General features: G+C 40.4%; 1 protein-coding gene across 1 annotated transcript; it reads left to right on the top strand.

Moving 5' to 3' along the window:
• Positions 1–4832: 4832 nt before the first annotated feature.
• CLDN11 (claudin 11) lies at positions 4833–20833 on the top strand. The gene is made up of 3 exons (XM_077826317.1): positions 4833–5206; positions 8152–8316; positions 19491–20833. Exons 1-3 carry the CDS (start codon positions 4981–4983, stop codon positions 19721–19723), a joined length of 624 nt encoding a protein of 207 aa, XP_077682443.1. The 5' UTR covers positions 4833–4980; the 3' UTR covers positions 19724–20833.
• Positions 20834–21090: the final 257 nt, after the last annotated feature.

Raw genomic sequence — 21090 nt, 5'->3', positions numbered from 1 at the left:
CTCATGTCAGTCAAAATATTGTCCTGAAGAATATATATTAAATGCACTATGACAGATCATTCTTTGTTGTTTGTGGTTGGTTGTTTTATTGATTCTGGTGTCACAATCCTGGTACAAGAATCTGGGTGTTGCTCTGACCATGACAAGATATTGAAACTTTAAACAGATTTTTTAAAGATGCCTAAGGTATTTGAACACCTTATTCCTGTTAAAATTAATGGGAAATGGACATCTGTATTCTCTGGCAGGTTTGAACATTTGTGTTATTGTTTTTGTGCTGTGTGCAAGAGGTATTTGCCCTAACCACCATGCAAAAATGTGAATAGTTGCTGTCATAAATATAAAGGGAAGGGTAAACCCCTTTGAAATCCCTCCTGGCCAGGGGAAAGCTCCTCTCACCTGTAAAGGGTTAAGAAGCTAAAGGTAACCTCGCTGGCACCTGACCAAAATGACCAATGAGGAGACAAGATACTTTCAAAAGCTGGGAGGAGGGAGAGAAACAAAGGGTCTGTGTCTGTCTATATGCTGGTTTCTACCGGGGATAGACCAGGAATGGAGTTTTAGAACTTTTAGTAAGTAATCTAGCTAGGTATGTGTTAGATTATGATTTCTTTAAATGGCTGAGAAAAGGATTGTGCTGAATAGAATAACTGTTTCTGTCTGTGTATCTTTTTTGTAACTTAAGGTTTTGCCTAGAGGGGTTCTCTATGTTTTTGAATCTAATTACCCTGTAAGATATCTACCATCCTGATTTTACAGGGGGGATTTCTTTATTTCTATTTACTTCTATTTTTATTAAAAGTCTTCTTGTAAGAAACTGAATGCTTTTTCATTGTTCTTAGATCCAAGGGTTTGGGTCTGTGGTCACCTATGCAAATTGGTGAGGCTTTTTACCAAACCTTGTCCAGGAAGTGGGGTACAAGGTTTTGGGAAGTATTTTGGGGGGAAAGACGCGTCCAAACAGCTCTTCCCCAGTAACCAGTATTAGTTTGGTGGTGGTAGCGGCAATCCAAGGACGACGGGTGGAATATTTTGTACCTTGGGGAAGTTTTGACCTAAGCTGGTAAAGATAAGCTTAGGAGGTTTTTCATGCAGGTCCCCACATCTGTACCCTAGAGTTCAGAGTGGGGGAGGAACCTTGACAGTTGCCCTGTTTGAGATTAAATGTATAGCGAAAATGTAGGGAAATGCTTCTTGCTTTGTGTTGAAAAACCCAAATACACTCAGAATTTCTTAGGACAATGTATGTTGGTATGATATAGGGCATTTGTTTGGTTTTTAAACCCCAAAGCCAGTCAACCTACTTTTCATCAATGTTTCAGTAGTAATGCTCAGTATGTTTCTGTTGTATTCCTTGGTTAATTATGAGCTCAAATAATATCTTGACATTTCCATAGATCTTAGAGATGCTCTCCAGTTAAAAACACATTTTTAAAAGGTGAATTTCCTTACCTGTATTACTAATAGCAACTTAATACTATGCTGTGGCTGCCCTTAAGCAGTTGCAGAGTGTTTTGGGGAGGGAGCTCAGGGCAGTTTTTCCCACACCCATGCAGGAAGTAATTAGAATATGGACACAGTATTTCTTGGAGCAGTATGTCTTTTGGCTAGCCAATGTATCTTGCTTTGAAGGAATGTTTTGCAGGATTGCATGGAATTTTCCTGCTTCCATGTCCCTTTGCATGGCTTTCTCCACGTAAGAGATCATTCTGTCCTCTGAAAGGACTCCTGTTATCTTGCATCATGCCCTTCTAGCAGTGGGAATAAATGAAGGGATGTTAATAGCTGCAGAAGATTGTCTTATAAAAAGCTTTAGAGAGCTGCATATGGTAAACTGCAGCTGCTTCTCATAAAAGCAGATTTGTGCTCCACGCAATAAGGGACCATGTTACAGCTCTGGAATAGTATCAGACCTGGGTTCTACCCTGGCTGTGCCAATGACTTGCTATGTGACTGTGGGTAAGTCACTTCACCTCTCTGTGACTCTTTTCCCTCCCATCCTTTGTCTGTCTTTGTCTAATTAGATTGTAAATTCTTCCGAGATGGACTGTCTCTTACTATGCATTTATACAGTGCCTAGCACAATGAGACACAGATCTCAGCTGGGGACTCTAGGTCATAATACACATAATAAAGTGTTTCAATGCCAGAGCCTTGTCTATGTGAAAGCTACTTAAAAACAGGAAGTATGTTATCCTTTCTTTATGATCTAAAAAGAAATTAGAAGGATGTCCTATCAAAAATGTCTTTGGCATCTCCTACCTTTTAACACACTTTAGGAGAATTTAAAGACAGCCTAGGGAAACTAAATAGGAAAGGCAAAAACCAGGAGAAATTAATCCTGTTAGCTATTGAGTCAGAAACTGGTGTTGGTCACTGAAGCTTCCACATTGCCAGCCCTTCTCAGCAAGGTGACCACTAGCAACAGTAGTCTCAGAAACGGCAGCTACTCATACCAGGAAGACTATAGTATATAGGAAGGCTACATATAAACTAAGGACCTTATCCTGCAAATATTCACTAATGTGCAGTTACTGCCATGAGTACTCGTGGGACTACTCACTGAAGCTTTTGCAGGATCAGAGTATAAAGCTGTATTTTTTTATTGTCCGCAATTCTGGGATGCTTATCTCCTAATGTGACTTTCCATTTTTTAGAGTTCATCCACTTTCATAACAGATCAAGGCAACCTATGCATGTTTTAATAGAAGTCTATAGTTTTCAGGTTCATTTTCCTGTAGTTTCACAAGTCCCATCTAATAAAGAGACCACCACCACAGAAGGATTTGTTTTAGAAGGTGTGTTCTTCTTGTGCTCTGACTCCTTGGACCACAATTTTTTTTCTCAAATCCTTAATTTTTTATGAAATCTACAACAAATTCTGGACAGCATACAAACAAGAATTCATTCTTAGCCATGTCAAACCAAACAACGCAGAAATCCATATGCAACAGCGTTGTTAATGTAAACATACCACAAAAATATGTATTTTTACTAAGTCCCCCTCATTCTGAACCTTATATTATTGTTTATATAGTACCCACAATGTGCTAGCAGCTGCTTTACAGACAAAGGTCCTGACCCAATGAGCTTTAAATCTAAATAACATACAAAGAGGAGCTGGGATGCAATAAAAAAGTAAAGTGATTGACAGAGGAAGCTTAGCATGTGTCTTGTTAGTTCTTGTGCTTTTGCGTAGTTTATTTGCTGAGGTGTAAGGCTAAAAGAACTTTTAGAAAAAGACTTGAAGTTCTAATATTTTTCAAAGCTGAAAAATAACTATATATCTGACAGGGAAAACATTTCATTTTAATTCTGTCTAAAACAATTATTAAATTCATGTTTTCTCTCTGTTCATACTTATTTCTAAGATTTGAAAAATGAAGATTTTGGAGGTGAGATTCTTGTTAGAAATTGACTAGTTCATCTCTTTTTAAAGCCACGGGGCATGACTTCTCACAAGCTTGCAAACACTTTAACAAACTATGTGCCAAGGAAGACCTGCTCCAAACAATCTGAATTCATTAGATTTCTCCACTGGAATGACAGCCCATGGCTGCTATTTATTATCAGTATCTAAATGGTAGGGATCAGCTCCCAATGCTTTCCTTTAACAGCTCTAAACACAAATTAAGAGGACAAAGCATTTGATGTAATCTTACTCATGTTAGATTCTTCCCTTACACAGTGCAATGGTAAAAAAATTCCACTAGTGGTCTCCACAGGCACATTTTATTTGTACAGACCCAAAGCTTCACAATTACACTCAAATCTTCTCTTTGACAAATTCCAAACATTGGCTACTGGAGCACTATGCAGTTCTGCTAGAACTCTGCTGGCATTGGAAATACTTTATGCTTTTTTGCAAATAAGTATAAGAATAGGAAGATCTCCTGTCTCTCTCAACCTTTCTTGACCTGGTTCAGACTAAGAAGGAAAAGTGAATTTTTTCTTCTTTGACATTTAAAAAAATGTATTGCTCCTCTCTTTACAGAATAAATAACCTGAAATCTACAAACCTAAGTAATTATGAGTGAAAAATCAGTTACTCTGGGTCTCACAATTCAGAAGTAGAAATAATAAGATGCTGGAAAGTAGATCAGTGAGACATTTTGAGTCTGAATTACAAAGTACTTTGAGAACTGGGGCACAGTAGAGGTAGTGCAGGAACTTGTCTGTCTTTTCTTTCCATCGACAGAGAAGGCATCAGAAAAGATCCCAAGGAAACATGACTGATCTTCACTAGGCTGCTTACTACAGACAGCTTCTGTTTTGGTAAAAGGATCAATTTCTTCTTTCCAGTAACTTTATCTGCCAGCTCCATTCCCTCCCTCCCTCTCCAGCCCATTCCAACGGGAGTGTCTTAGTGTGATGACCTGTAGTCAGCCCCACAATGTTGCTTAACCTCCACTTTCTTCTGCATTTCCAATAGTCCAACTATTTGATTTTTTTTTTTAAATTAAAGCTCTGGCCTTTCCTTTTATTAGTTCAGTTAGCCAGAGAGAGAATGTATTTATAAAAATACAAAGCCGCACTCAACTCTGTTACATTCTGATGGGTTTAGTTCTCTGACAGTAACATAGGACCCCCAAGGCAAGGTAATAGAAATGGGGTAAGTCTACACTTCTGAAGCCTTCTCTTCTCCCTGCTCTCTGATTGGCTAGTTTGTCTTTCAGCTCCTTCTTGATTAGCTGGAAGAAATAGGGCTCCCTGTGTTACTCCTCCCATCTCTGTCAGTGGGGCTGGCAGGAGTTCTGACCACTCCCAGAGGCTGAACTGATCAGAGGCATCCCTGCCACTAGAGCACCACTCAGGATCTGCTTACACCAAACTCCAGTCCTATCTGCTGACAGTTTAGGGCAGGTCCCAGCACTTGTTTTGTTCAGCACCAAGGCTGCTCCAGCTTACAAAGCCCAGTCATCTCCTTTACTCTTTACTTTTTGTGCTTTTCCTTTCAGCTGCCTGGCTTGACAGCTTAACATGGTTGCCACATGCTTGCACCTAGTTGGATTTGTCTCTAGTTTTGTTGGCTGGATTGGTGTGATCGTGGCAACAGCCACCAATGAGTGGGTCGTGACTTGTGGCTACACCATCACCACTTGCAGGAAGATGGACGAGCTGGGATCCAAAGGGCTGTGGGCAGATTGTGTCATGGCAACAGGGCTCTATCACTGCAAGCCACTAGTGGACATCCTCATATTGCCAGGTATGGGCTCCTCACTGTGTCCCTTTTGGTACAGAGATGAAGGGAGAAGTGCTGCTCCTCTTGCGACAAGTCCTGCTCCAGAGTGAGACCATGGCAAAACTCCAACTGATTTCAACAGCGCAGTATCTCACCCACTAATTATAATACACATAGAATTCAAAATTCTACTAGATTGATACTATCCTATATTTACAGCTAATATTAAAGATAGATTATGGCTAATATTTTAATTATGTCTTAAGTATGATTCTATTTTATTACACTGTCAATGATCCATTTTATTTTTTATTCTTATTTGCTATCATTCTTGATACACTAATTCTTTCTCTCTCTCTCATGGTCTACAACTGAGTCTTCTGGGTGCTACTGCCATACAAAGAATACATTATAATAATTGGATATGGCCTAGAGTTTTGAATTATACAATTATTTCTATTAACTTTAGGCTTTGACTTCAGATAATAATAAAGTTCTTTAAATAAATAACTAAGCTGCTCTTACAAATATTATAGATCTACTCTATTAAAATATTGATGAGTATAATTAATTTTTAATGCTAGATTATTAACAGTTTATTTTAATTTAGAAGACTTAGTCTTGATATTCAAATGCTTTCTGATCCTATTAAGACTATACAATATAGAACTTTTAATTATAGAGTTATTCCTATTTGCTATATTGAATTATTGTTGATATTTGCTAATTGTGTAATTTGCTAAACTAGTTTCACACTAAAGTCCAAGTTAAACATGATGCGTCACTAAGTTTGAATATGTCCTTTTGTGCTAACTAACCAAACTTCTGGACCTTAGCATATGGATTCTTTGTGCAATCTTGGCACCTGTAAATAGTTTAGCTAGCTGGTAGCATTATCCATTTCCATGACCGTCAGTTTTGTAACACTTTTTTATTGTTCTGTGCCTTTGGCCTCCTCCCTGCAATTCAGGAGGGGTAGGAGGAGGTCTGCCAGCCACTTTTCAGTGAATTGTTTTTCTTTATTCACATTTTTACAAGGTGCTCTGAAGTGAGTTTCAGTGAAGGTGGAAAAGCCCTGGATTTGTTTCAGATATTGTCAGTCAGTGTTGCAGAGCACTAAATTTGGCTGATCACAGGGTTTCTTGCAGTGTCCACTACCATAGTAACTAATTAGACTCCGCTCATATTTCTGTTTTTTTTCCTGTGCCTTAGTTTTTGGTAAATTTTCCTTCTTGTTTATTTTTAGTATAGTGCCACACTGCCCACAATATACTTGCTGCTGTAGAAGTCACTGAGAAAACCCCTGCCTGGAAGAAAAAAAGATTGTGCTATTAAACTTTCATTAATAGGTAAATAAATCTTTTAGCAGCAGAAAACAATGCCCCTCTTCAACAAAAATAACATCTCACAGGCCAAAATACTTCTTGCAGTAACTTCTTTAATACCAGTGGGTATACATCAGGGACTAATGTATCCTGATTTGTCTAATAGCTGAAATCCACACAGTACCTCTTACTGAATGAGTTAGAAGGATTTAAAATGAATGCGTATGTATGTTTAACTGGGACCGATTCTACTGAAACCACATCGGGCTTTTCAGTCTTGTTTACCATACACCTTTTAAAGAGTTTGTTTTCAAGCAGATGTTCAAATGTACACAGAGTCTACATGTCCAAGAAGAGGAAAATGCTTGAACCCTGGTTTCTCATCTGCATGATAATTAATTCTGTGACTCTTGATTCAAGGCACTGTTTGCAGAAATACTGTGTGGTATCATCAGAGTTCCTGAACTCATGAATCCTCTCTCCTATGGCAGTGCTGTCATTTCCTTCTGTTGGACAGGATGGGAATGGGAGCTGGGAGTATGTGTGCATTTCCCCTAGAACCTCCCTATCCCATTAAGACTGTGTCCGGAGCAGATAGGAGACTTCCAAACAATAGGAACAAACTTTGTACCAAAGCCAAACATGTGACCCTTTTAACAAAAGCAAATTTTAGCATTATTATTATGTATGTAATTACTTTGTTAGTTATAATAGGAGTGTATGGCATTTCACAGACAAATATAAATGACATGTGCCTTGTCCTGGGACACTGACAGTCACCAGCTCTATGATCTCCTGCTGTCTTGTGTTGAGCTGTTGTTGCATAGGTTAACAGAAGCTCAGTAGAGGACATGGTTTACCTGCCTGCTGAAGTGGCAGGGAGTTCAGCCTATTAAACCCCTGAATCCTGTGATGTCCATATTGGCCTGAGGGATTCGTGGAATTTCCTATTTGTTAGAACTGGTGCCCATCTCTCAATCCCCCATCTAGCCTGGCTGACCAAAGCCTCTGGAAATTTGCCTCCACTGTGTGTGGGGCTTCAACAGCACTGGAATATTATACAATGAAGTACAGAGTGGAGCTATCTACTGAAGTTCCATTGATTTGGTGGGGGGTCAGTGCCATGGGTCAGCTGGGTATTGCCCGTCCTCACTGCTGGAAGTCTAATCCCCCTAGATACCTCCTAGGAGAGGCTACCATAGGGTTATGAGAAAGAAGATTGATGTTACAGAGTTGATCATTTCCTTACTTTATGCTCCCTTCAGGATCGATTGGGTTTTGTCCCATATCTCAGCTGTGTCGGGGTGGTTTTATATCCCTGAGTTATAAGAATGTAAATGACCCAGATTGCTCTCATTTTGCAGACCACCAGGATGGGCTTTGTGGTGTGGACCATGGACCACTGTCTGAGAACTTCCATTTTAAATTTCCGCTGTTAACCAGGTTCATTTCTGTGTTAGGGATTGGGAACCTAGGAAAATTCCTCCCAAGCCAAATTCTTCCCTTGCTGTCCTCTCCTCTGCTCCCCAGCTCCATAGCTTCGTGGTGCTTAGGTAGTTAGTAATATAGGAGTGTTTGGCTGAATATCTCCTCCTGTTGTTTTTGTTTATTAATCAAGACTCTGCTTCCTTTCCTTGTCAACAGGCTATGTCCAGGCATGCCGAGCACTGATGATTGCTGCCACAGTGCTGGGCCTCCCTGCTGTTTTCTTGCTGCTGACTGTTCTACCCTGTATTCGGATGGGTCATGAACCTGGAGCTGCCAAGTACCGGCGTTCCCAGCTGGGAGGAGTCCTGCTCATTCTCTTGGGTAAGGTGCACATCTGGCCACTGGACATACTTCCCGTCTTTTGATTTAAGGATAACATGCTGTACAAACTGAGTAGGCAGGAGATTACCTGATCCATCGCTCAGAAGACATGGCTGTCTGGGCTTGGCCTAACCACAGCCGGGACAAGTGGACTAACTACATAGTCTGTTGGAGAAAACAAATGCATAAACATGATGAGGAGAACAAATAAAAGAAGCAATGAATGATGGCGGGGGGAGGAGAAGGGTTTCTAAACCCTACTGTGTATTGTCTTAGGGAGTCCTTTGGCATCTTGCTCCAAGTAAAGCACCCAGCACGAGTCTGCAGTAGGGTGATCAGTAGTGACAGACACACAGCTGCCCATGGGTGATTGATTTGGCTAGCTAGCCTGCAGTAGTGTTACTATGTTTGCGGGGTAAGGCAGGGGAGAGCGGGAACATGAATTAGATTCCCATTGCCAGGGGTGCTGGAACTGGCGGTGCTGCCGCATCCCCGGCTTCAAGTAGTAATAACAAACGCATGGTTTACATCATCAGTACCCCCACTATAAAAAATTGTTACAGCGCCCCTGCCCATTGCCCCAAAGTTGCCTAGAGAAAAAGATTAGCCCCCAAATTCTCGTCTTAGCTCTGTGCCTGTGAAGGGTCACAGGTGGAATCACATAAAAATAAGTTGAGTGTAAGGGTGAGGAAAGCAGGATTAAGAAGGTACAAGTCTTGCAGGCATACTGGCTTCAATAACAGGACAGGGTATAAAGTTGAGGGCAAGGACATGTGCCCGCATACCGTCAGCAGTTCTTCCCTATGTGGCCCGTCAGTCTTGCCCTTTCCCCCTTGACTCTGAGTTACTCTCACAATTTCTTCCCTTTCTCCGTAACTGAGTGGGAGATTGTTTTGACCAGAATCAGACTGTGAAGCTCATTGTCCCAAGTGTAACACCTGTGTATTCTTGAGGCCTCGTCATCTCGACAACAGCCTTGGTGTCTTGTTTTTATCAGTTTGTTTAGCAGGGGAGGAGGGGCGAGGGAAAGTGGCCTCTTTGTGCAAGCTCTGCCTCGTCCTTGGCTTTCTCAGCGTGGCAGCCAGCACTGACATCATGCAGTTGTTGGGTTTTTTTATTTTGTTAAAGTGAACACTGGGTGTAGTCGCCACAGCAGAGGGAGTCAGTGCTGGGGCTTGGGAACTGATGAGCGGCTGCAGCGCATGCCAGGGCTGGGGATTGGGGCACAAGGGTCAGTCAGTTAAAGAGGCGTGAGCACAGCAGAACAGCTCCAGTCTCCCCCGTCCCCTCCCCTCACCCCCAGTTGTGAGTTTAGCCTTTAATTTGCTGTTCATTCTGCAAATAGTTCCAGCAACTAAACACCTATAAAAACACCATGTGACTTACTGTTTTTGAAGAGCATCCTGGAGAAGTCCTTTTGAAGTCCTTGGAAGAGGGGCAGCTCCTCTCATCTCTGACCTGAAGGGAATCCCTTCCATAACTAGACTGAGTCTCCATGCCTGCTCAGTCCTTGGGCTCTCTCCTGACAATTCCAACAAGAGTATGATGGTAGGTTTTGCCCCTGTGTGGCGCACTGGGAACTGGGCTGAGTCCCCAGACTCATTTAACAGGCCCACTGGTCAGAGGATAATACTGTAATATATACTGGTTTCAGAGTAACAGCCGTGTTAGTCTGTGTTCGCAAACAGAAAAGGAGGACTTGTGGCACCTTAGAGACTAACCAATTTATTTGAGCATAAACTTTCATGAGCTACAGCTCACTTCATCGGATGCATATTGTGGAAACTGCAGAAGACATTATATACACAGAAACCATGAAACAATACCTCCTCCCACCCCACTCTCCTGCTGGTAATAGCTTATCTAAAGTGATCACTCTCCTTACAATGTGTATGATAATCAAGGTGGGCCATTTCCAGCACAAATCCAGAGACTGATTCCATGCCTGTGATGCTGGGGCCTATAGCAGTGCATCTGGATTTTAAAAGGATATTGTCACAAATGATGTCCCTAAAATCAGATATATAGGCCCTGTGTGGGTTTGCAGGTTTGCCAGACCATCCATATTGTAGGCAGTCAAAATAGAGGGCTAATGTAATGTGTGAACTCATCACTGACCACAGTCTAAAACCTTGAGCACAAAATAGCCAACCTTGGCAGAGGGGGATCCTGGTGGAGGGGAGAAATAGTCCTGACTTGTGTGTCCCAGCTCTGTGGGGTGCAGTGGTTGGCGGATCTGAGTAGAGATGGATCCGCTAGCCCCACCATAAAATTGGGACGAAAGAGGTCTGAATAATGGATCTTTCAGTTCACCACCAATTCCAAATAGTCAGCACAAAAATTTGTTTGGGGTCAAGCAGATGTTTCCTTGACCTGAAACAAAATGTTTTGTTTAGCTTTTGAACATTTTCTAATGTTTTTAGATTTAAAAAAATAAATTCAAGGAAAATCTCAAAACAAAAAGTCATTTTGTATTGAAAAATCAAAACAGTTCATTTTGAAAATGCTAAAACCAAAACATTTCCATTTTTATAGATTTTTTTTTTGACCAAAACAATTTGGCCAAATTGACACAAATTTGTGAAATATTTCAGTGTCACCAGTCTGCATTTTTCACCTAAAAAAGTTTAGGTTGAAAAATTTAGCCTCACTCTCATTGGGACACAGGAGACCAAGCAGAGCTGGATGTGAATTAGGAGGTTCCAGAAATCCTGTGCCTGCATCAGGACCCTCTGGAGCTGCAGATGATGAAAAAGGGTCTGGCTCATAATTCTTTTCTTCTCGAGATTTCAGTTACTTTCTCATTGGGTGCTGCCAGCCAGGGTAGACAGACACAGACTAATTCTGCTTGAGCTAGCGCACCAACAATAACAGTGTGGATTTTGCAGCATGGGCAATAGCACGGGCTAGCCACCTGAAAACAGACCCAGGGCGTGGGACGGGCTTGTAGTCTGGTGACTAGCTCCTGTGCTGCATTGTCCACACTGCCATTTTTAAGCATGCTAGCTTGAGCTGAACTAGCATGTGTTATCTACCCTGTCTGGGACGTACACTCCCAGCTGCAGTGTAGACATACTGTACGTTTCCAACCTGGCAACTCCTTTGAGAAAAGAAAGTGTTAATGTTAAAATGACATGGACCAGTAAATACTCCTTAGGCATGATTCTGATCGCTCACTGATTTTTCTCCATTGCGACCAATGGAATAACTCCTTATACACACTCGTGTACATGAGATCAGAATCAGTCCCACTGTCTGTAAGGGCTCAGTCCTTGACTACCCATGTGTTGACTACCCATGTCAATGGGAGTGGAGTGTGTTCAGGAGGATCAAGCCCTGAAGTGCCTAGCAGATGTTTGGTGCTGTATAAATAAAAATAAACAAATTTCCTAACCCATGTTACCAATAATACTATGGCGGATTAAAACCGAACATATTTGCTTTCTCATGTTGTCTGCTCTAACCCCTTTGGCCCTAGTGTAGCACCTTCCACTACAACGTTGCTTACTCTGTGAATTTCACTCAGTTCCACCAATGAAAATATATTACTGTAGTCAGTTTTGCTTTTTATTCTAATCAGTTTCAAATCACTTTCACTTTCTGGCTCTCCTGCAGTAGCCCAGTGCTGCAGTGTTTAAATTGTGTGGGCATTGCAGGGAAATGTTTAAAATAAAACTGCTTCAGTTAGATTACAAAAATCACAAATGCATCATAAGCTTTTTAAAATAAATTTTTACACCACCTACATTTTCTCGGTCAAATTTGGCCAGGTGTGGTGTCTTTGGAATGTGAATACTGGACACAAGTACATGACTTTAGTACCACTGCAGCTTAATGATTTGTCCTCTGGAAAACAAATATGGTGTTGCCAGCCCATAGCATTCAACAGTCATGAGTCAGGCCCCAAAAATCATGAGATTGAGTTAAAATGGTTGTTTTTATTTGCTGTCAGATTATCGAACCTTTGTGGTTCGCGTTTTCAGTACAGGGGCAGGGATAGCTTGGTGGTTTGAGCATGGGCCTGCTAAACCCAGGGTTGTGAATTCAATCCTTGAGGGGGCCATTTAGGGATCTGGGGCAAAATTTGCGGATTGGCCCTGCTTTGAGCAGGGGGTTGGACTAGATGACCTCCTGAAGTCCCGTCCAACCCTGAGATTCTAGGATTCAAGCTTTTTTGAACAACCATGAGGACTAAAAACTTGCTTTTTTCTTAAATGAAGGCTGAAAATATCTCACTTAGTCACATGACTCCTGGAAGAAAGGCTTTAAGAATAATACCAAATTTGGTGAAATTTGAGCAGAAATCACAAGAGTTGCCAACACTGTAAATATCCCTATTAATTTAAGAAATTGATGTGCGTTTAGCACTGAAATTGTTAAAAGGAAAAACAGAGGTCGTGATACACATTATGGAATTTAAAATAACGACTGAAAACTTGCCAGGAAAATAGTGGGCTCAGATATTCCATTGATTTAATGTCCACTGAAAATAGCAAGGCTGAAGTAAGAACAATTGTACATGTGCACACCACTCTATCTTGTGTGCTGATGTATATTTTTATGTCTGCTTTAATCCCGTCTGTACTAGGGAATCGATCTGTTGCTGCAAACAGCTGTCAAAAGTGGTTCCCTCTGATTCAGTGCTGAAAACAGTTCAACTGCTAGTGTTGATGGAACAAAAAACAGATTAGCAGCCAAACTGTTGGTACTTGTTTTATGGGGATCCATTGCTGATAACAAAAGGTCAATTTCCTAGTGTAGATTGGGTGGGGTCTGAAATAAAGGATGGTGAAAAAAACCCAAATACCTACTATTCTGATTTTGAAAATTAAGATAACTGGAAACCGCATTGGTTATTTTATACATTGAATAATGGAAAGTCTGTAAAAGATTAAATTGGGGTCAGCCAGTTCTCTCATAATAGCCCCATTCTTGGAAGTCTGATAGTGTTGAATGTTATAAAGTCACATTTAAAATAAAATTATCGCAGTCAAGAAGGAAAGATTGCCTTTTATTTTTTAATCTCAAATTTCTGCTAATCCTCACACACTCTAAAGGAAAACTCCAGATTGTTTCCCCTTTGGGAATCCAGAATCATTTCATTTTGTTTTAAAAGAAATGTTTAATATAAAAAGAAACCCCAACATTCTATTAAAGAATTGGGAAGCTGCTATTTGGGTAGAATGAGGATCATAGAAACTCGCTCTGGATAACACTGAATAGGAGAGAACAGGAGACATTGAGGCAGATTTCAGGGAAATTTCCATGTGCAGTGACATTCTCTCTCCCTAAGTATAACACTGTCTTAATATACACTGTCTTTACTTACTTCTTCTGCGGATACTTTCCAATGCTTTTATAGTAAAGCAGATAGTGGGGACTCACTCCCCTTGACAGTATGTCAAGCTAGATTCACACTACTCTATCCTCCACAACAGCCCCCAATCCCCTTTTATGCTCCCTATTTAGGTGAATGTATCACCCAATTAAACTAAGTTTATAATGCAGAAGATTAAGAGTTTCAGTGCAGTGGTCTGAACCCCTGCAAGCACATGGCCAATCGACACATTAATGGCATGGTTGGGATTTAGTGTGGAGGACATGACAATATGAATTTATAGTAGTATGATGGAGCAAGTATAAATGTATGGCATGTCAATGCCCAGTCTCATTTGTGAGAGGTCATGGGCTGGCTTAGTAAAAATCCTAGGCAGTATTAGCAGAAAAAGAGAAGTAGGGGCAGTTTATATTCAGACAGCTTGTAGGGAAACCTATTTCACTAAACCCTTAATCCTGCCTAAAAATTACCTACAAAAACTCCTGCTTTTTCCTTCCATTGCTATACAAAGCAAGTTTTCTTGAATCCTACTCTGTCACTTCCAGAGTAAAATCAGAGCCCGCTGACTTGTAGAAATATTGAAATTGTGGCATGTTCTTTCCCAATATTTTTGGGGGGATTTACATTGAAATGTTACCCATGCAAAGTATTGGGAATCCAGCAGAGTTTGAACACATCCCTCATCAGGATCAACAGACTCATTTAGAACTGGTGGCAGCTGGTGACAACCAAATGTGGGGAGGTGAAACTGACCCATAGAGTGTCTTTGATTGGCTTGTGTTGCACAGAGTTTCCCAACATTGTCAACATCAAAATAAGGTGGTTTACACATAGTTTATCCACATATACAAGAGATGTTATTGTTTCAATGACCCTGAGAGCTCTTCTCATATCAGAGCAAGTGTTTTCTTCTGTCCTGTGTTGTGGGGGAGAGGTCTGGAAGGATAAGGCTCTTACAGTCTATGGACATAAATATATTTTTTTTACCCAGTGCCGACAGAAAAGAAAAGATGATTGTACCCTTTGTGGGCAACAAAGAAGCTTTTTACATGAGCCATCAGATGGCTTTGCAGATTCTCAGTTGATACATTCATGTTTGAAAACATTAGAAGCTCATGGATTTTCTTGTTTGTAAGAATCAGATAAAGCTGACCTACATGCAGGACAAATTCAAATCCTCCCCACCCCCCCAAATAGCCTTTAAAATCCCCTTGGTCTTTCTCTTTCGGGAGGCTCAAAATTATTATTGGCTTTATTAGCATTCTTCAAATGTTCCTCTCTTTTCCATAAACAAATATTTTCTCTAATAATAACGGCAGCCATTGGGGTTGCAATCTCTGCTTTCCTGGACAGAGTCTCTCACTAGTTCTCTGCTTTAACCAAACAGTTTTCCTTTTTCTTTCCCCACATCTTTCCCCTTGCAACTTTAATTTTTGACACAACTTCAAGATATCTTTTAACACGGTTGGTGGAAATCTGTAACTCTGCCATAGTCTTGTTATTGTTTTGCTCTGATTCCCTGATAGCCACAAGGACGGAGTCCAGCACAGCTTGCTCTTGCAGGAAATAAAACATTGGCAGATTGATTCTTCTCAGATGTCTGAGCCATAAAGAATTATTGTTTTAGGGCCCAATCCTGAGAGTGCCTAGTATCATCAACTCCTATTGCCTTCAATGGGTGTTAAGAGCACTCAGTGTTTGCAGGATCAATGATAGACCCTTAGTGAGGGTGATTATTATGAACTCATATAGCAATGAGCATGTTCAGAATGCAGGGGCATGTTTTCTCACTGCTTTCAGCAGCCATGATCATATTATGCCAAATGGTATTTTTTTGACCCTGGTTGCCTATAAAGTGCTGCATTGTTTTTCAGTTGGTCACTTCTGGCTTTTAATGCCCTTAAGGGTGTGGCTTCTGGCTGTATGTGAAACTTCCTCTATAACCTAGGGACATCTGTGTTCACACGCCAACTGCTTCATAGCATCACAATCACGCTGTAGACTGGAAAGCCATTGTACCATTCCTGCAACTTTATGAAGAAGTTCTATAGAATTTAATTTTAAAAAACCCCTTTGGAGTAGATTTTTTTGACCATGCAGTAGAATGTAATAGATTTCAATCCTTGTTATAGAATCCTACTGGATAGTTCAAAAGCCCAGAAAAAGGATCTAATTTTCTGTTTAATTCTATAGGTTTTTAGAGTAACTTCTGTAGACTCCTGTTGGTTCTGTCCCTACTAAATTCTATAGCTCTTCTCCCACAGGGAAGTGGAATTTGCTCCACAGTTAAAATCTGTCTCCTTTCTCTGACCCCTTAAAAAAAAAAGTCTGAGCTTTTTCCCCCTTATGCTATTTTTTAACCTGAATATTGTTGTCCATCTCTCCTTTTACCTTTCCCATCTCCATTCCTTTTTTGGACTTTTTCCCTTGCAGCTGATTCCTTCTTGTTGCTGATTCTAATTTTTCTGAGAGTGTTCTTAATTTGCCTATATTATGTTATGTTATATGGTGCCCTGATTGGTGAGGCACTTCCGAAATGCATATATTCCTGTCCATGTGGGACCTTTCAAGGAGGAGTATTATAATGAGAAAGGGGCCTGAGTCTCTGCTCACTTACTCTGGGGTGACTCAGTTGACTTCCCTGAAATTGCTCCTGGTACAAACAAGAAAAGAATCAGGCCTAACCTACATAGCTTATAATTAAGGAATAGGAATAAAAGGTGAGAGTTTTGTTAGGGTTATTTTCTTATGGGTCGGAGGCATATAGTTTTCATGTGAACTGAAGTCAGTTAAGTTATATGGATTTACACCAGCTGAGAATTTGGCTCATAAATCAGTGGAGCTATGTTGATTTATTTCAGCTGAAGATCTGACACATACATTTTACTTGCTTGCCAATAGATATTGCTTTTATGTTTGAACTGGAGATGTGTTTTCTCTGCCCTCCTATGGAATTTTCCTTATTTCTGAATACCTTCAAATCATCCATTCCAGGGATGACTTTTATCCTTGGGCCATAACTATACTTAGGCTTTGCAGAATTTAATTTTTATTTTAAATCATTTTAATGGATATATCAATGTTTATTTTTAAACATTCTTTTCTATTTAAATTTTCCCAGTAGCTGAAAAATGATGTGTTTTAAGCATTTTTCAATTTTTATTTATTTAAATGTTCACAGTTGCGGGAAATTATGGGAGGCTCAGACAATGTGTGGTCAGACAATATGAAGTGAGCTGTAGCTCACAAAAACTTATGCTCAAATAAATTTGTTAGTCTCTAAGGTGCCACAAGTACTCCTTTTCTTTTTGCGAATACAGACTAACACGACTGCTACTCTGAAACCAATAATTATTTAATAGCAATAGAGCTTGAGATTCAAAAAGTTAAAGCTTTATAACTGTTAAAACACAAACTGTCAACATCAGATTGAAATATACAAAGTAAATATCCTTAAATCAAACTCTAATATGTTCTCAAGCAGTGTTTTTCTTACTTTTCCTCAATTTGTGTATTTATGGTGAAATTGACATTTATTGATAAATACCTAATCCTTCCAGTTCTAATTATGTTGCCTTTGGAATGCATCAGATTGCACCAAATGGCAAGTGTCTTTTTGGTGTCCTTTAAATGCCTGTGAGGATATTCCTACTTTCTCTCTTCCACTCTGCTCAGATCTCTCCTGTAAGGCTTTTATCCTCCCACGTTCAGGTTCCCACCCCTTCTGCAGGTTACTCAGTTCAAATACTGAAGATAAGGTTCATGAGAACCCACAGTGGGCCTGAAGGACAAAGTGGGGGGGGGGGAGGGCATGCTACTGTTTTCTCAAGGGAAAATAGGTTACGCCTGTCATATCTAAACTCCACACATTTAATACACAGACAGGGCAAGACTCTGGTCTCTGTTATGCAAGTGCAAAATATTCCTTCTACTGTGCAATATAAAAGGACTATGAAGTATCCGCATACTCTAACTTCTGTGATGTGTTTATGAAAAGGGCACATTTAGTTTCTTTTTGAATCGGTAGGAATGATTTTTAACATCTGTTTATATCACAATCGCGTCATTTTGCATTCTATGTGATCCTGCTCTCACTGAAGTCAATGGGAGTTTTTCCATGGACTTCATTGGGAGCTAGACCTTGGAAAGTAACTGAACTATTGAGGGTGATCTTTAAAATCTTAAATATAGCCTTAGCGTGGGGTATATAAACGGAGGGAAGCAGAGGGAGAATTAATTTGCCTACTTTGTCAATAGCCCACGGAGTCTACGCACAAATGTATTCTATGTGCACTAACTGTAAAATATTCAGGGTAGTTACTCTTTATTTGTTGATATGGATAATAGTTTAGAAAATGATACTTATTTACTAGCGATGATCCTCACCAATTGGAAACTCCCTGCATAATTCATAGCTTCATCATGTGCCTCACCCAACTGGCTGTATTTTGGGAGGATGGTTTTTATGTCAGTAGTGTTGTCAAATCTGTGGAGACACTAGGGTTGGGATTGTCTGTAGCCCTGCATGTTGTGTATTCATTTACATCCGTGTAAAGTGGGTGGCGTTCTGATCTGGTAGCACTTTGCTCTGGTGTAAATGACTACATGAGCTGCTGGGCAATGAGAGTCCGGCTGCAAGTGTTTTGCTATATTGAGTTCTGGTTGGATTGTCTGTTGATATTATGAATTTTGAAGCCATTTTACCAGTCAGATGCCAGTGCCTTTATTTGTTTTCTTCGGCACTAAAAGCAACAAAGTAAGGCCTCAAAGCCATTCAAAGTATACCCACTCTCCCCTGCCCTTGCCAACCCAAAAGTTAACTTGGAAGAATGGGTAGTTCACTGCTTATCTTTAGGGATATTGGAGTCAATTGCAAGAAGTCATTGAAGTCAGAAGTCATTGACTTCTGTGGGGTCAGGATTTCATACCCACTGTTTCTTCATCTGTTATTGTGCTTTTAAACTTACTGGCAAGTGACTTTCATTAGTAACACTGAATGGTTTGTAGATAGGCTTGAAAGGGTTAAATTTGAACTGATAAATATTGGTAATTTTTCTCCTCCTCCCCACCCCCTCAAAACTGCATCATAACCTGAATTTCATTAGTACTTGTGGCACCTTACAGACTAAGAAATTTATTCTCTAAGGTGCCACAAGTACTCCTGTTCTTTTTGTGGATACAGACTAACACGGCTGCTACTCTGAAACATGAATTTCATTGTTAACCATGAAAATAGATAGAGGAAGCAGCATTAACTGAGAGGAAGAGAGAGTGAGGACCTGAAAAGGAATTTGCTATCCCATCCTGCCTAAAACCGAAATATTAAGAAGTGAATATTGTGAAATATTGTGATCTGTAAGTTTATTCCTGAATCTGTTGCACATCTTGACATTCACTGAATGTTGATTGTTAAACAATGGTGAGTGACCCTGAGGTCTTAAGTGTCCTGTAAAAATGTGCCAATGGTTCAAGGTCTCCAGCAATAAAAGCTACTGTGATCTGCCAGGTTCCTAAAGGATTGAAAACAGAATCCTTCCAAATTTGCGGTGAGGTGCCCATTGCCCTCCTGGAAGGGCAGTCATGTCAGTGGGAGCTTAAGGGCACTTGCTGTCTCCCAGGAGGTGCCATGCAGGATCAAGACCCAGTTCTTGAGGTGCTAAGTAGCTTGCAATTTTTATTGACTTTGGTGGGAATTGCATTTGCTCAGTCTGTCTTGTGATCAGGCTAGCGGCAGAAGCCTGTGCCTCACATTTATTTAACGTAGCTCACATGACTACATCTATGATTGGATTGGATTGATGTGCTGCAGTTACTGTTGTTTTTAATGTCTCCTCAGCATTGTGTGGTATCGTTGCTACTATCTGGTTCCCTGTGTCTGCTCACCGTGAGACCACAATTGTGAGTTTTGGATACTCCCTTTACACAGGCTGGATTGGATCTGCCCTTTGCCTCTTTGGTGGCTGCGTCATCGTCTGTTGCTCAGGAGATGCTCAGTCGTTTGGTGAAAACCGTTTCTACTACGCATCGGGATCCAGCTCTCCTACCCATGCTAAGAGTGCTCATGTATAAGCAACCTTGAGACTCCCCAGAGCCTTCATCATCACATGCTTTTACTGGTTTCAGAGTAACAGCCATGTTAGTCTGTATTCGCAAAAAGAAAAGGAGGACTTGTGGCACCTTAGAGACTAACCAATTTATTTGAACATAAGCTGTAGCTCACGAAAGCTTATGCTCAAATAAATTGGTTAGTCTCTAAGGTGCCACAAGTACTCCTTTTCTTTATGCTTTTACTGGTGGACTTGGGTGCTTTGGGTTTGTTTGTACTGTTACACACCATTGCCAAGCTCCACAGTGGAGGATTTAAAAAAAAACACATCATGAGTGCCTGATATTTTAAAGTATGAAACCCCCACTTTTGCCTTAAAAGACACCTCTAGCAAATCAGACCAGGCCATGCCCCATTTATTTCTTGCTGATTATCCACCCTAACCTCTTGCATTCATGATGCTCTTGGTTCCACGTTAGCTGGTGGTGGTTTAGTTATTCTTTTTTTCCAGCTCCCATGATTATGGGAGTGTGGAAGAGACACTTTCCCACTGTTAAAGTGACTCTGATAGCTTCTCTGAATGCATTACCATAGACTTCTCCCCCACTCAAGGTCACTCCTTTGGCAAAGTTAGGATGGAAAGGGCAGGGACAGGGAGAGACTCTGTGCATTCCAGGCACACACATGTTTCTCTTTTGTAAGATTGGGGGTGGAGGGAAGGTTGTTTGCCTTTCTCTGTAAATACTTCTTTTGGAATTTGATCATTTTAGTAACAATGTTTTTCTAAATTCATCAGTATGAAGGAAATGAAGCCCAAAGGTTCGAATTACAAGGTAAATGGTGCATTTGTATATAGCTTTAAATGACATGAGGGGGCTCTAATCCCCACTATCCATGTTTTTTTTGTACAGATCGGTTACTAAAAAAATGTATTTTTACATTGATTTTTTAAAAAAAACATTCTTTTCTTTATTCCAATTAATTTGTGTTCTGACTTGCATCCTTAAAATGGAAGTTTTTTTAACACGCAGTATAATGTACCCGTTACAAATACAGTAAATTCCAGTGAATACTGATGATGCCTTTGTACTTTAAATGAAATATTGTACAATAAACAAAAAAGTATGTGCAAACACTGGCTTTTTCTTCCTCCCTGTGTGTCTGCAAATATCTATTCCCCGTTATGTTTTTATTCAGTTTTCCCAGTGATTCTGAAGGATTTTCTTCGTGATTCAGGGAGAGTAATTCTACTCTGTAGTTGGTCTGCACTGCTCAGTATCGTTCTGATGCTGTGTTATAATGATCAAAACCCAAGTGTCAGACTCCCTGTGCAGGGGGTATTTATTTATAGTACCATTCATTCCTTGCATTAACATTCCAAATGATAGTT

The sequence above is a fragment of the Eretmochelys imbricata genome, chromosome 9 (assembly GCF_965152235.1).
Source record: "Eretmochelys imbricata isolate rEreImb1 chromosome 9, rEreImb1.hap1, whole genome shotgun sequence".
NCBI classification, from domain to species: Eukaryota; Metazoa; Chordata; order Testudines; family Cheloniidae; genus Eretmochelys; species Eretmochelys imbricata.
Note: the sequence above shows the minus strand (reverse complement) of the source record. Positions and strands in the feature narration are given on the sequence as shown.